The sequence below is a fragment of the Aythya ferina genome (genome assembly GCF_964211825.1).
Source record: "Aythya ferina genome assembly, chromosome: 4".
NCBI classification, from domain to species: domain Eukaryota; kingdom Metazoa; phylum Chordata; class Aves; order Anseriformes; family Anatidae; genus Aythya; species Aythya ferina.
Window position 1 is genome coordinate 68,552,051 of NC_140300.1, and position 14,353 is coordinate 68,566,403.

At 38.9% G+C, this 14,353-nt stretch overlaps 1 protein-coding gene across 1 annotated transcript in view; it reads right to left on the minus strand.

Annotated features, from left to right (window-relative positions):
• The window catches only part of UNC5C (unc-5 netrin receptor C), a 371,609-nt gene that overhangs the window by 315,514 nt on the left and 41,742 nt on the right, over nt 1–14,353 (minus strand). The window contains exon 2 of the mRNA XM_084516955.1: nt 5,148–5,212. Within this exon, the coding sequence (XP_084373081.1) occupies nt 5,148–5,204 (57 nt within the window). The 5' untranslated portion in view covers nt 5,205–5,212. The remainder of the gene's footprint in view (nt 1–5,147; nt 5,213–14,353) is intronic.

Sequence of the window (14,353 nt, forward strand, 5' to 3'; positions counted from 1 at the left end):
TATTTTTAGAAATACATCAAACCATTAATCACTGTTGTGTTATCAGATGTAAAATATGAGCAGAAGCAGTCTGCAGGATGCACCATAGCTAATCAGTAGTACAGAAAATGGAGGATTTCATTCAGAACTTTTAACTGTCTGGAGAACACACTTCCGCAGTACCAGCAACACATATCCTGATTATAAAACAATATCCTTGTATTCTCTGATTTCAATTATGGAAAATCTTTCATTTAATTAATGCAATTCCTTTTGCATTATATTCCAATTGATATACAAATATTGTATATTTCTAGATGACTTGGAAGACTGTGAGACCTAGTCCTCGCTCAGAGAATTAACAAGCTTTAAGATAACTCCTGTTAATTTCTTATTCTGTTCTTGTTCAGCATAAAGGAAAAATGTAACTCCTCTTGTACTTTATAAATGGTTATTATTATCTTGAGAGATTATGATACCTCCTTTATCAACTGCAAGATGAATATCTCATTCTCAGTTCAGTTATGGCAACGTCATTCAACTTTGCTTCATAGTCCTATAGTTTATCAAGGATGCTCGTGACACAAAAAGAAGAACCCCATGACACTACTGTATGTAAATCTTTACTGTAGCCACATGAGTCACTCTGATATGATTTTGAATTTGATCTTTACACTTCCTTTACAGTCTCTTTCTTTGTATAGATCATTTGACACTAAAAGCACTTTACATTGCTAATGTTCCTCCACTTGTAATATCTTGGATCCAAACAACTCCCAAAGCATATTACCCACTAGCTTTATTGCACAAATGAGCTACTCAGAATTACTTTACTCTCCTTTGGAGTGCAGCCATATCTGAAGTAAAATGCATCCACTGTTAAACACTGCACAACTATCTTAAGCAAACTGTCGAGACTAGATGATTATGGTAGGCACAGCTCTGAGCAAGGGATAGTGTAAACATCCCAGAAGTAGACCCAGTAAGCAATGAACTCATCGGTTCATTTTCATGTCACAGTTTCTGAACAGAAAAATATTTTAGTAATAGTGTCTTCTGAGGACATGCTCATTCTCCTTTTACTCTCTTGTGATGCACCTTGGTAGCAACCAAAACTCCCAAGGGATGAGGCTTCATGGCTTATGCACAATGCAGAACCCTGATTCCTATAAGGTTGTCATATAAAGACAGGTCATTCCTTGGGAGCAACTAAGTATGCTCCTACAAATATCACCTCACGATAAAGTCTGTAGAAGCTAATTCAGCAGGACAGAGGTGATCTCTGGGGAGGCATTTTCCTCCCAAGTTAATTTACTTAGCTTCCATTTTGACACATCTGAATTTGGCCCTGAATTATTGGTATCAAGCAGCCCATATCTGGGACTGGAGAAGGTCTAGGCAAGAACTCCAGACTGAAGAGCAGTTTGGTGGAAAGTCTGGCATTTGGGACCCCAATAGTGTGAGTTCTTGTCATGGTCTTTCTTCCAATTCACAGCATATGTGAACCAGGTCTAGAGACTGGGGTCCTCTGGTTTTAATTCTTCTTCACTGAAGTAATAACAAAAGCATGGGGGATGCAGATTCAGAAGCAAGAATTGCAGTCTGCATCTCTGAGGATCATAAATTAGATTTGCCCTGGAAGGAAGATTAGATTAGGATCCTGTTTGAGAAAAATATTGTAAAGTAAGGTTTATTTCATATACGATTCCTTTTTCAATAGGAGGTAAATCACCACATATTACTTCTAAGGAGACTGTCTACAAAGTCAAATAGTTTGGAGTTTGTATTTGTATTTGTAACCAACTATGCTATGACTAGCTTTCAGGAGTTTTTAATTACGTGTTCCTATTCTACTGGAAAAGTTTATTTTTTAAGTAAATAGGAACTGGTTAAGGAAGACTTTAACTCTGTACAAGTATGTGATCTTATACCGCTAGTGATCTAACAGGATTTGTGACCTAAAAATAAAGAAACTGCTATGGCAATAGGTCCAGATTTCACTGACATGATTGCCAGAGACCTGCAGTACAGTTTCAATGCAAAAATCAAAAATCTCAAAGCATTGCTTCAGCAAAATTGTTTTCTTTGTAAAAAATACAAATAAAATCCTTCAAGGAGGAATGACTCGTCATGCTTCTGTACCAAAGAATAGATGATAGCTTCTGCCTGCATGCAGCTAGAGGAGCAGGAAATAAGCCTCTTTCCAAGCAATTTAAGGAGGTGGGAAACTCAGCGTCCTATGAAGATTACCACTGCAATGGCAAAAAGCAAACAGCAATCTGACCTGACATGCACTGACGAACAAAGAACTAAAAGTTTGAGAGTGGAACATGTTACACATAATTAAATATGGATCCTTGTTAATCAATGGTGAATGTATAATTACATTTCTCAAGGTTAGTTAGGCAGGGTTTTGTGAGGAGACACGATGAAGAGAGTCAAGTAGACAAACTAAAGAATCAAAGATGTGCTCTGCAGCATTAAGGAGGCTCTTAGCAGTCAGACTTGTCATACTTGAAAGGCTCACACTGAAATTTTTATCAGTAGTCTCATTAAGGAGCCACCAAGCAAGGTCAAGAAGGCCTCCAAGATGAGGCAAATCCACTTACTCAGTACTGCAAAACCACTCCAGCAATGCTGTCTGTGTCTGTCTTGCTCAAGGAAGGCTTGTTCAGAGGTACCTCCACATTTCTGCACATTGAATAGTAGTGAAAAGAAGCAGATCAAATTCGTTGAGACAGAGAACACTGCAATCTTAAAACAGGTTTGATAAATGGTCTGTTTAAAATGGAAAAGATGTTATACAGGTAGTACTAAAATGCTCATTTTACCTGATGAAAAATTCTGTTGCAAGCCTATACTTTATATATATATATATAAAAATAATAAATAAACAGTATGATCATCTGAAGATGTCAAGTAGATGTACATGTGCCAATATGACGATGAGACAGAAATTTATGCTAACCATACAATTAAAACATCAGTAACGAAAATGTTCTCCTCCAACAAATTAGATCTGCTTTAAAAGATAATTTATTTGAAAGCAGATCAGAAACTTTTGTTTTCCTTGTCTTTTGTCCAGCCGTTTGGATCCTGTTAATCTGAAAGGAAGCCTGCACCCATGCACTGCCTCTCAAAAGGAAGGGAGCTTCATGTAGTATCCCATGTAGTGCATTCACCCCCCTTCTGCTCCTGCCAACCGTAGCTACAAACAGTGATGTGGAAAATCTGAAACCTTCTGTAAGAATGTATAAAACCTCTAATGAAGTGTTGAGGCTCTGACTTACACACCTTTAGGGTAAGATTCTGTAAAACAGGAGTTTTTCTGTAACTACATGTAATCAGAATCCCTTTAACTAAATTCCTATTATATTTATCATCAAAAGACAATTATTTCCTTTAAATTTCATTTAATAAGGAGAGATGATGGGGCAAGGGAAAAAAAAAATAAAAAAAAATAAAAAAAAATCATGGAGTCAGGCAAGGCAGTACTTTTCCAAAAATGCCTAAATGGATTTTTTTTATTATTATTTTTTTTCCCCCAGTGAGATGTTTTTGGTATGAAAGTCAGATCATCATCTTTGTAATCATGGTGCAGAGAGATACTCTACTCATACTGATTAAGCCAAAAGCACATATGCAATGTATGCCATATATATGTACACTATGTATATTGAATATATTTAACAGAAAAAGAGGAAAAAGAACCGAGTGCATAGAGCTTTAAATAAAGATTTCACTTCTGCTAATCTACAACTGTATGCTCTGAGCGTTTTTTTTTTTTTCCTTAAAAACATTACCATTACTTGTGGATTTTGTGTAGCATTTGGAGACTTCCTGATGGAAAGGCCTTAATCCCTGTAGGCATTGAAAGCTAGTCCAGATTTCCTTTTTTTCCTTTTTTTTTTTTTTTTTATTTTGTTTTGTTTTGTTTTCCATCAGAGAATTCAAGCCACAAGGATGCAAACTAGTAAATATTTTCTCATACAAACAATTTTTATTTACCTAAGTTGTAACAGGAAGTTCAGTACAAATGCTAAATGAAAGCCACTTAGAAATCAGAATGCTTGAATGCTCGAATGCTTCATTCTCAGCCCTTCTGCCATAGCTCCTCCACACTGAAAATTTCCTGTGCCTACAGTTTCTCTGTTTTGTTTCACTAGCATATTAGCACTAAACCTATATTAGACTTTGTCCATCATAATTTGTTCCAACTGGTACTGTTCATGAATTCTGATAAGACAGGTTGGGGAATAACTGGCTCATAAGCAGAAAAAAAATACTGGAATAATTGCACCAATAAATGCATTAAATTTGCTAAACCACAGAGTTTGCAATAAACTGCAATGTTTTCAATTACATGCATATTCTTCCCCCATTGGACATGGCTTTACTGGGTGAGATGTGTAGCATGCAAACATTTCACCCCAGCCCAAAAGGGCTGGTGCTGGGTAGCCATCAGCTGGCAGCTGTTTACATGCTGATACAAGAAGTAAATGTAAATTAAGAGAACTGTGAGTGTCCTGGTGTAAAGAGCTTCTTGGTCCACATTCTTCTGAGAAGCTGTTTAGAAACAATATTCCAGAGGCTCTGTTTCTGAGGTAGAAAAAAAACCCTCATAAATATGAACAGGGCATCTTCTTTATTTAATTTCCCTTAGAAAACAGATACAGAGTTTGAATCAGAAGTGATTAATATGACTGCCTAAATTAGATTCTGTCACTCTTAATCTAAGTGTATATAAGGGAATCTAAATGGATATAAATTTAATATCACAGAGATGAAAATTGTTTTAGTTTAAAGAGATTGCCAGGACCCTGACTACTGTGCTAGCTCTGTGTGCCTGTGTCCGACTAGGGCTGTTCCCTACCTTCTGATGGAGGGAAGGTGTCTGGGAAAGACCAGGACTTCTCCACACCCAAGGGAGACAGGAGCCTGTGGATTTCACTCATTGCTTCACTGAGAGGCCTCAGTGCAGAGCTTTGTTATTTCATTTGTCAGCCAAACCCAGGATTGCTGTTCAAAGCTCACAACTTGTTTAGCAGTGCAGTTTAATTTCTATACATCAGCTCTCCTTCACTCACCTGCCAAGACCAGGTCTGCTTTCTTGCTGTGAAATTTAGGCATGGTAATAACAAGGCAAACCATTTTCTTGTAGTTCTTACCTCACCTCGAAGATTTCTGTTGCTTTCACAAATTCTTGCAGGAGAAACACACCACATTCTGGACACTGGCAAAAGAAGAGAAGAAAAAACTATTCTCAATCATTTTGTCCTAAAAAGCACTTGAAAGTTTTGAATGCTGCCACACAGACTCCTCTTACTGAGCCAAACCTTAAAAAAACTTTTATTTCTTTTTTCAAAGTTTCAAATTAGACAACCAAGTGTGTTGCGATTGCTTCTGAGCTGGTTGTGAGTGCATAGTAATAGCAAGGCCAGTTCTGCAATACTGCTTGGCTGATGAAAGTGAGCATCACTCTCATTTGCCCTCATTCAAGAAAAGTCTTAATGGGAAGCGGAGCTCAAAAGCAATTGGCACTTGGAGAAAAATGGCTATGTGGAGAAGAGCACTTTTGTTAATAGTAATTGGAGGACATACTGCAACATCTTTTCCAATTGTCTGAAAGTCTGTGGACAATCCTGAGCCCCATTTACCCCCATTTGATACCAGAGTAATTCCCCTGACTTCATTGTAATGATCCCTACTTTACACCAGCATTAGCAAGGACAGGATTACACTCAGCGTGTGCTGAAGTCCCTAGTAAAAGTGCAAATGTCTCAAATCCATACAGAGCAGATGTTTCATTCAATGCCTACATTATGTCTCGAGTTCAAGGCTCTGACTATAAGGACAAAAACAAAAAGACAAAAGAAATGTTATTTTGACTCAGTGTCTCACTGTAAAACTCTAGAAGCATAATGGCATAATGATAACTTCAGCAAAAGACACAGAAGGTGACAAGGCTATTTCTTTTTATCAGCTAAGATATCTTCTGTGACAAAACCACTGCTCTGCAGTGCAGCCTACTTCATCCTCATACAAATGAAGAACAAAAAGGGTGAAAAAAGACCTTTCTCCTCCCACTTTCTCTTATTTTTTATTTTTTTAACAGCATTACTCAGAGGTAGATTTCAGCCAAGCTGAGACATGGCCTTTCAGGACACTTTGTACTCGGTAATTTCATAGGTACGTTATTAGACAAAATTATTTGCAAGCACAGAGTGGAACAGTAAAATGTCTCAATTCCTGCTGTGTAGCAGCCCTCAGGTAGGGAGAGATGCAGCTTTACAGATTTGTTCTAGTGACTGAAATTTATTTCTAAATTGTTGGCAGTTCAGCTGTGCCCCCCCCCCCCCCCCTTCTGTGCTGTCTGCCCACAGTGATTTTGCAGTTCTGCTGTGTGTTAAACGTTGGAGGTAATAACCAAAAATTTAGGAGTATTCTTTAACTTTGTTGCGGTTCTAAGGGATGAGTGGTAATTATTTCAGACCAGCCTGAAATTTCAGGCCAACCTGGGTGCAGAGCTAACTGTCTCTGCATGAGGTACCAGCTGTAACCTCAGGAGCCTGAATCCCTGAGTTTCTGTTGTTCATTCCTCCTTGTGACTGAGTTTGGGTGAGGAACAGTATGTAGTAATTTGCCAAAGAATATGCTTGCTCTTCCAAACAGAAATTGAGAGCTGGGAAACAGAAGAGGCCAGCTGGGGATCAGTTTAAGACAGCCCTGCCCTTGCTTTGTGCTTCTTACTCCTGCCCTTGCTGTCACCTGTCACCATGCCCCAATCATACCGATTTCATCATTCACGCAGCCACACCATTAAGGAGATATATGAAAGAACCCCTTAAAAAAAAAAAAGAAAACTAGAAAAGATATGATGAAGTAGCTGTTCTGCTAGGGTAACTGAAGGGTCTGGGACCCTCCATGGAGGGAGAAAGGGAAGAACAAGAGCAAAATGTCAAGTCAGGCTAGGAGCACTAATGCCAAAAGTTATAAGCAAACAAGCCTGCATTATCAACAATTTGTTTCTTCTTATTTTTAAAATAGGTATTTTTTACATCCTGATACTTCTTAGATGATAGTGTAATACCTGTCCTCAGGTGGTCTGGTGAAGTGAAGAGTTTTAGTGATCAATCTCCTCAAAAAATAGCTGTGAACTACGAAGCCCTGACTCCTGCAATTGTATCTGTAGCCAAAATTCTTGACCGAAACATGACTCACTCTCAGTCACGTATTTTAAGAGGAAAAAAGGTATTAGTACAAAGAGTACCACTGAAAAAAAGACAAAAAGATGGATCCTTAAATTATTCTTGTAACAAATGACCATATATAAAATACACATTATAGTACATTTATCAAGAAGTTAAGAATATGATTTTGTACAGAGCCTGGCTTCAGCAATTTTGGAGGTGTTAATCTTTGCTAGAGAATGAAAAGTCTGACTTTCCACTGCTGTTTCTGTTTTGGGGCCTGTTCATAAAGCTAGGCTTGGAGATGTTTCCACAGAACAAGTCTATGATTCTTTATTTTCCCTACATAATGGTTAGGATAAAGTAGTATAAGGTAGAACAACTTTTCACAAAGTGTTAATTTAAACTCCTCAAACCTCAGCAGGTTCTGTGACTTTATTTATCTGCTTAAGTAGCTGAAATGATGAAGTCAGTAACAATAGCAAATCTTGCAAGTCGTTTGATTTTGGATCCCTGTTCTCATATTAGGTTACTTTCCTGTGAAGCTTATGGGCTGGAAGATTTGCTTCTGTTACTGTCCACAGTTAAATCCAGTACAGGATTAAAAATGCAAAAAAAAAAAAACATTTCTCCCTGGTTTAAATGTTTGACCTTAATTTCATTTATTTGGTTAGATATCTTCTCTGTAATGACTCTGTTGAACAATATTAAGTCTCATACACTTCACCGACTCAAGTAATACGCAGCGACTTGTATTCAGGAATGTTAATTCTATCACCGAAAGATTAATCTGTTTTTAGTGGATGATGCTACTTCTCTCTGATCATTGAGTAAAAAAATATTGCAAATAATAAAACTCAAGATCAATTCCTAATGCCATTATGAAACAAGTCAGAGCTTGTGACATGGGGAAGATGGGTAATACACTTTATCTTCATTCCTGTCTTTTTTGTCTGTGGATCTCCTTTTGATTCATAACATCCTACTTTTTTGTAGTTTCGTATAGTAAGTATACAATCAAGTCATTCTTGGTAACATGGGTTTAGACAAGAAAATCAACCCATTTTACATGTGGCCTGTTGGGCATATTATGTATGGAACATATTTAAGAGTCACTTTTGCCTCTTCTTATTATATATTTTAAGAATTTCAGAGTTTGCTTATGACTCACATTTTTAAAATGGATGGAGGAAAACTACGGAATATTTTAACATTAAATTCTGGTCCTTGGGAGCGTAACAGTGATAAAAACAGCAAAACATCAACAACAACAGCAACAAGGGTTTATTACCATACATACACAGACAATGCATGGCATACCACAAATTTCTTGTGAGTTGTTAGTTTTCCACACCTCCTAGTTATATCAGTGGTATTTCATTAAATGTACTTGAAGGGAAATTCCAATTAAGTAATGACTGGTAATGCCCTCAGGTTCTTAAAGATTAAAATGATAACAGAAGTGGGTTGAATATTTGACATTATGCCAATTAATATTGGCTAATAAGAAAGGCCAATTGAAACAGTGTTGTAGTGGTGGGAACTAGAGATTTCATTAAGGTTCCTAAGGATTCCTTTAAGTCCAACTGTTTTTAGCTGAGGAGTGTTCAATAATCTGATGACATCAGCAGTACAACCCACTCATATGACACCTATTAATAAATAGATGTTATAGGTGAAGTTTACCATAAGGATCTAAGCAAATCTGTTGGCTGTGGGTGGCCTTAATCAGACTGTTTCTTTCTTTGTTTTTGCACCTGGCCCATTGTGTAGGTTTTAAAAGTAATGGATAGTATTTTTTAGAGAAAGTGAATCACTGCTCTGCCTTTTTTTGCTGCTTGCTTTCTGGTATTTGGCAATGTGCTCATAGATTTTTATGTGCATAACAGGATTGCCTTGCCAGTTTCACTTTGAATTCCTACAGCTGGTCCTCCTTCACACCTTTGTCCTCTTGCCATTGCATTGCTGTCTTGGCTAATAGTCCCTAAAAAGCATCCTAGTTGTATTTTCCACTGATATTCTTTTGTGAGAGTCAAACTAACTTGCCAGAGGCCTTACTTGTTCTTGCAGTACTTAGTCTTGTGTGTCTCCAGATTTATGTCCATCACTTTTGTGCCCTTGTGCTCTCCTCTGGGTGAGGCACCGCAATATTTTGACAGTGTTCTGATACCGGGCACTAAGTTAAAATAACAGACAACTCAAAGGACAGAGGGAATAAACCTGAACAGATAGGGGAAGAAGTACAGGTAAGAGATCAAGTTCTGCCAATTTACTGCACATCGGTATTTTCTGTACTACCTGAACTGATCTATGGCCGTGTGTGTGTGTGCATGCATACGTTTTTCTGTAAGCCCAAGTTACATTTATGCTATGTGTGTGGTTTCTCAAAACTGAACGGTGAATAATGTCCTATGGTTTCATCCTAAAACATCAAAGCTCTCTATACAGTAACCACAGAAATGATCCACTTCCATTATACAGGGAATAAAGGTCAGAGCAATTTTCATCATTTTCCCTTTCTCTCAGCTTCTGAAATCAAAATCACCATGACAGCTTTCTGCAGCACTGAGCTTAAACCTTAAGTGGGATTATTTAAAAGATGTTTTACTATTTTTCTGCTGTAGAAAAATAATAAAGAGGTTGCAGCTATTACCTAAGACATATCACTTTGAAGGGACATTTGCAACACTTGCAGAAAGTGACCAGTCCTTCCAGAGGTGAAATGCAAAACATCCATCACCTATTTTTAACAGAAAAAAAGCTGTTATTTCGACAAATGGTAGTTCTCTCTTTGAAAGTAAGTAGGCAATGACCAGCGCAGGGTAAAAGTTATGATGAGGAACTGCAGCGTTAATATACTCGCTGAGAGTTCAGCTGCTATTCAGCCCAGTGTGTGATCTGTGCCTATCAGATCACCTTTTTTTTCTTCTCCCCACTATTAAGCTGCTGGCTCTGTATCACTTCTCTCATGGCCAACTCAGAGAAGTTTAGGTAGCCTGTTCTCCCTTTAGCAAGGGGAATGTGAGCAAAAGGTGAATAACAGCTGTCAACAGTTGCTTGAAAAAGGGCAAATCCTGCTGAAAGTTCTTCTGCCAGAAAAATCTGAAGCAGCAAATCTGTGAGGATCATTTTAAAAGCTCTGTCTTTGAAGATGGGATGCCGTGCCATGGAAGGTTGTGATCACCGCGTACAACACACCAAGTGAAAGCATTATGCACCAGTGATATCTTCTACCGGGGTATGGTAGACAGTTTTAACTGCAGAAATTTTGCAGGAGTAATTGGGTCAGCTCACTCTAGAGCCTTCTTCCACCGTGCTCTATAATTTTAGCAAAATTGTAGTAATTTTTCAAAGATTATTTAAAAGAACTTTACACACTTGATGAAGGTTTTGTGGGCCTTTGACTAGCAGTATGATTTGTTCTGCTAAAACATGCTAACTTTCTGAGGAAAACATGCCTATCTGCCATGAATATGCATGTGTCTCTGTCTCTGTCCATCTTCCCTTCCTACAGAGAGATGTAACATTGATGGATTGGGAACTGGCAGCTGGAAGGAATTCTCTGAAACAGCATCTCATATAAATGAATGTATAAGTGATAGTGTGGCATAAATTGATTAAAGGAAAGAGAGCTTGTTCCCTCTTAGACAACTTATAGCGTGCTTGTTGGGCAGACTTTAGCATCAGCAAAGGTGGAGGGAATCAAAAGAGAAGGAGAAGGTGGCAGAACATGAATCTGTAAGACCAGTCTCTATCTAATATCCTTTCATTTTGGGAACAAAATGCCAAATTCTTTGAAATCCTTTTACCAAGTATTCTGTCAAGAAATTGTCTAGAAACAGTTGTGTAGGACTTAGGAGAACCCACAGGTAAGTTGCATGAATTATAACACAAAATAAAACAAAAAACGAACTCCAAAGCACAATTGTTTGGTTGCTGCAGTGCTGGATCAATGTAAAGAAGTATATCTCAGTATTTAATAGTTCCTTAATCAAGGTAATAGTGAGACCAGTTATCTTCAATGTACTCAGCCTCCTGACCCGGAAGCCTGGGACAGGGAGCAGAAGAACTCACCCCCAGTTCAGGTGGAAACATTTAGAGACCTGCTGCTCCACTTGGACTGTCAGATGTCCATTGGGACAGATGGGATCCACCTGAGGGTGCTGAGGGAGCTGGTGGATGTGATTGCTGGGTAGCTTTCCATCACCTATCAACAGTCATGGTGATCCAGGAAGGGCCCAGCTGACTGGAGACTTGCTAATGTGATGCACATCTATAAGAAGGGTTGTAAGGAGCACTTGGGGAACTACAGGCCTGTCAGTCTGACCTTGGTGCCAGGAATGGTGATGGAACAGGTTATCTTGAATGCAATCACACAGCATGTGCAAGAGAGCCAGGGAATCAGGCCCAGTCAGCGTGGGTTCTTGAAGGGCAAATCCTGCCTGACCAACCTCATCTCCTATGACAGGTAACGTGCCTGGTGGATGAAGTAAAAGCTGTTGATGTAGTCTACCCAGATTTCAGCAAAGCCTTTGACACAGTCTCCCACAGTACTCTCCTGGAGAAGCTGATAGCCCATGGCTTGGACAGGTACCCTCTACTGGGTTAAAAACTGGCTGGGTGGTCGGGCAAAAAGAGTGGTGGTGAACAGAGTGGAATCCAGCTTACTAGAAGGACATTAGGGCCCTAGAGCATGTGCAGACAAGGGCTACAAAGCTGATGAAGGGCCTAGAACAGAAGTCCTGTGAGGAGCAGCTGAGGGAGCTGGGGTTGTTTAGTCTAGGGAAGAGGAGGCTCAGGGGAGATCTTATTGCTCTCTACAGCTACCTGAAAGGAAGGTGTGGGGAGCTGGGGATCGGCCTCTCTTACAGATAACTAGTGATAGGACGAGAGGAATGGCTTCAAGTTGTGGCAAGGGAGGTTCAAGGTGGAAATTCTGAGATGTTTCTTCTCAGAAAGAGTGGTTAGGCACTGGAACAGGTTTCCCAGGGAGGTAGTGGAGTCACTGTCTCTAGGGGTGTTTAAAGAAAGGGTAGGTGTAGTATGTAGGGACATGGTTTAGTGGGTTATATTGATGGTGGGTGGACAGATGATCTCAAAGGTATTTTCTAACCTCAATGATTCTGATTCTATAAACACTATAACAGGACAAGGGAATAATACATGAGTAATAAAGGACAATTATCAATAAACATATAAACCACCATTTGTAGAAATCACATCATATTCATAAATATTATGGTATTCTAAGGTACATACAACTTTTTACATGTGCCTTGACACAAATAACATGCAAAGTACTGAAGATTTGCTCATTCAAAATATGTGCGATACATTTATTCACATCTTCCCACTTGCTGCGTTTGTTCCCCTCTTTTAATAGCCTGCTTTCAGTGCTCCCCCTAATGAGCATATTCTCTCTCATCACTTTCTGCTGCTACTGACCTTCTCCACATCCTCTCAGTCTTGCCACTCCTTTCTTCTGCTATTTCTTCCCCCACTCCCAACATACACACACATTTTCCTGCTTCCATTTGCTGTCATTGACAGGCTCTCATTTACACCAAGGGAATGTGCTGCTTCCATTAGCCCATCATACATTTTTGCTGAAAACCCTGGATTTTTTGGTGCCCATTTTAATGGAAAAGAATGATCCTGTGGTTAAGGTACTGGGTTAGTATTGTTGGGTTCAGATTGCGTTCCCTGGCTTCCTGCCCAGTTAATGTAATATGGTGTTAGTGTAATTGAGAATAAGGAACGCCACACATGTAGAACTTTCAGCAAATCACTTAAACAAAATGCTTGGATGTCTGAAAGCTTTCTCCGAGGTATTCACCACTCTGCAATTCCAATGGGAGTTGAGGGCATACAACACTATGTAGGACACGTTCATCATGTTGAAGGATTGGGCTTAGTTCACCACCTGCAAAATGGGGCTAATTCTTACTCAGCTCACATAAGGCTTATGATGATGAAAACAATCTATTAATGTTCATTATGTGTTCAGTTGCTACAGTAGTGAGTGCCAAGAAATAATTCTCTCAGTAAGATGAATGCCAACTAAAATAATTCTGCTCTAATAGATTAAATTCAATGCAAGGTCACCAATCACCTTCCTACAGCACCCTTTATCTTTAAAATTTTCCCAACACAGAATGAGTCTTTGGAGAAAAAAATTAACATGAAAGTCCTGACCAGTAGGGATGCATATCAAAGACCAGTGCCATATCCCTTAAGCAGAGGAATATGCCCCAGTACCTGTGGCCATAGCTAGGCAATATGCTGTTTTTTATGAATTTTGGATGTCAGTTTTCACATTCCAAGCATCTGCAAGGCAACTTCTGTTGATGTCATGTTAAATTCAGAACTGTAGATTCAAATTCACTCTTTGAAAATTACCTCTGGATTAAGTACACTATTTTTATTGCTAATACACTTCCCTCTCCTAACCCCATATTTGCAGCCATCTTAGATATGTTTGTTTGTTTGTTTTTTTCTCTCCCTTTTTCTATTTTTTTTTGAGTCTCCTCTTCATTTCCCATATCTTTTCCTTCATTTGGCTCCCAGTAATTATTCTACACAATGGCCATTTCATACTTTTCATCTTCTTTTCACTAACATCTTTAACTGGCAGCTGATATGATCTCCCTCCTCGGTGCAAACTCATATGAGTTTGTTTGGAACTCACTGTATTTTATAATTTCCTTACCTGAGCACAGAGGATAACTTCCATTTTATCAGTTTTTCTGTTTCTCTTTAGAGCACTGGATTTACCTTAATGTAACTGAAGCTCCATTTTGAATGTAGGAAATGGAGTTTGGGCTCATTTATGATTTTCTGTGTATGCTTGAATATCTTGCAGATGTAACATATTTTTTTTCAGAAGTAGGGTGTACCTCTCAAGTGTAGAGAGAATGGTAGAATTGTAACATCCCCCCTTTTCTGAAGAAAACTAGTGACTTGAAATATATGATAGTGATCCTTTCCTCTTCACAGGTGGCAGAATAGAGAACTGGAGGACTGTGGAACAGCTTAATCATGAATTCATCCCATGAGAACTATCTGAGGTTTCTTTATAAAGGTGAACAGTGCACAGACTACTGCTCCAGTCAGGAGGAGCTGGAGAGACCAGCTGCAGTACAGAAGACCATGCTGACAGAAGTCACAGGGAGCAGTGCTGCCAC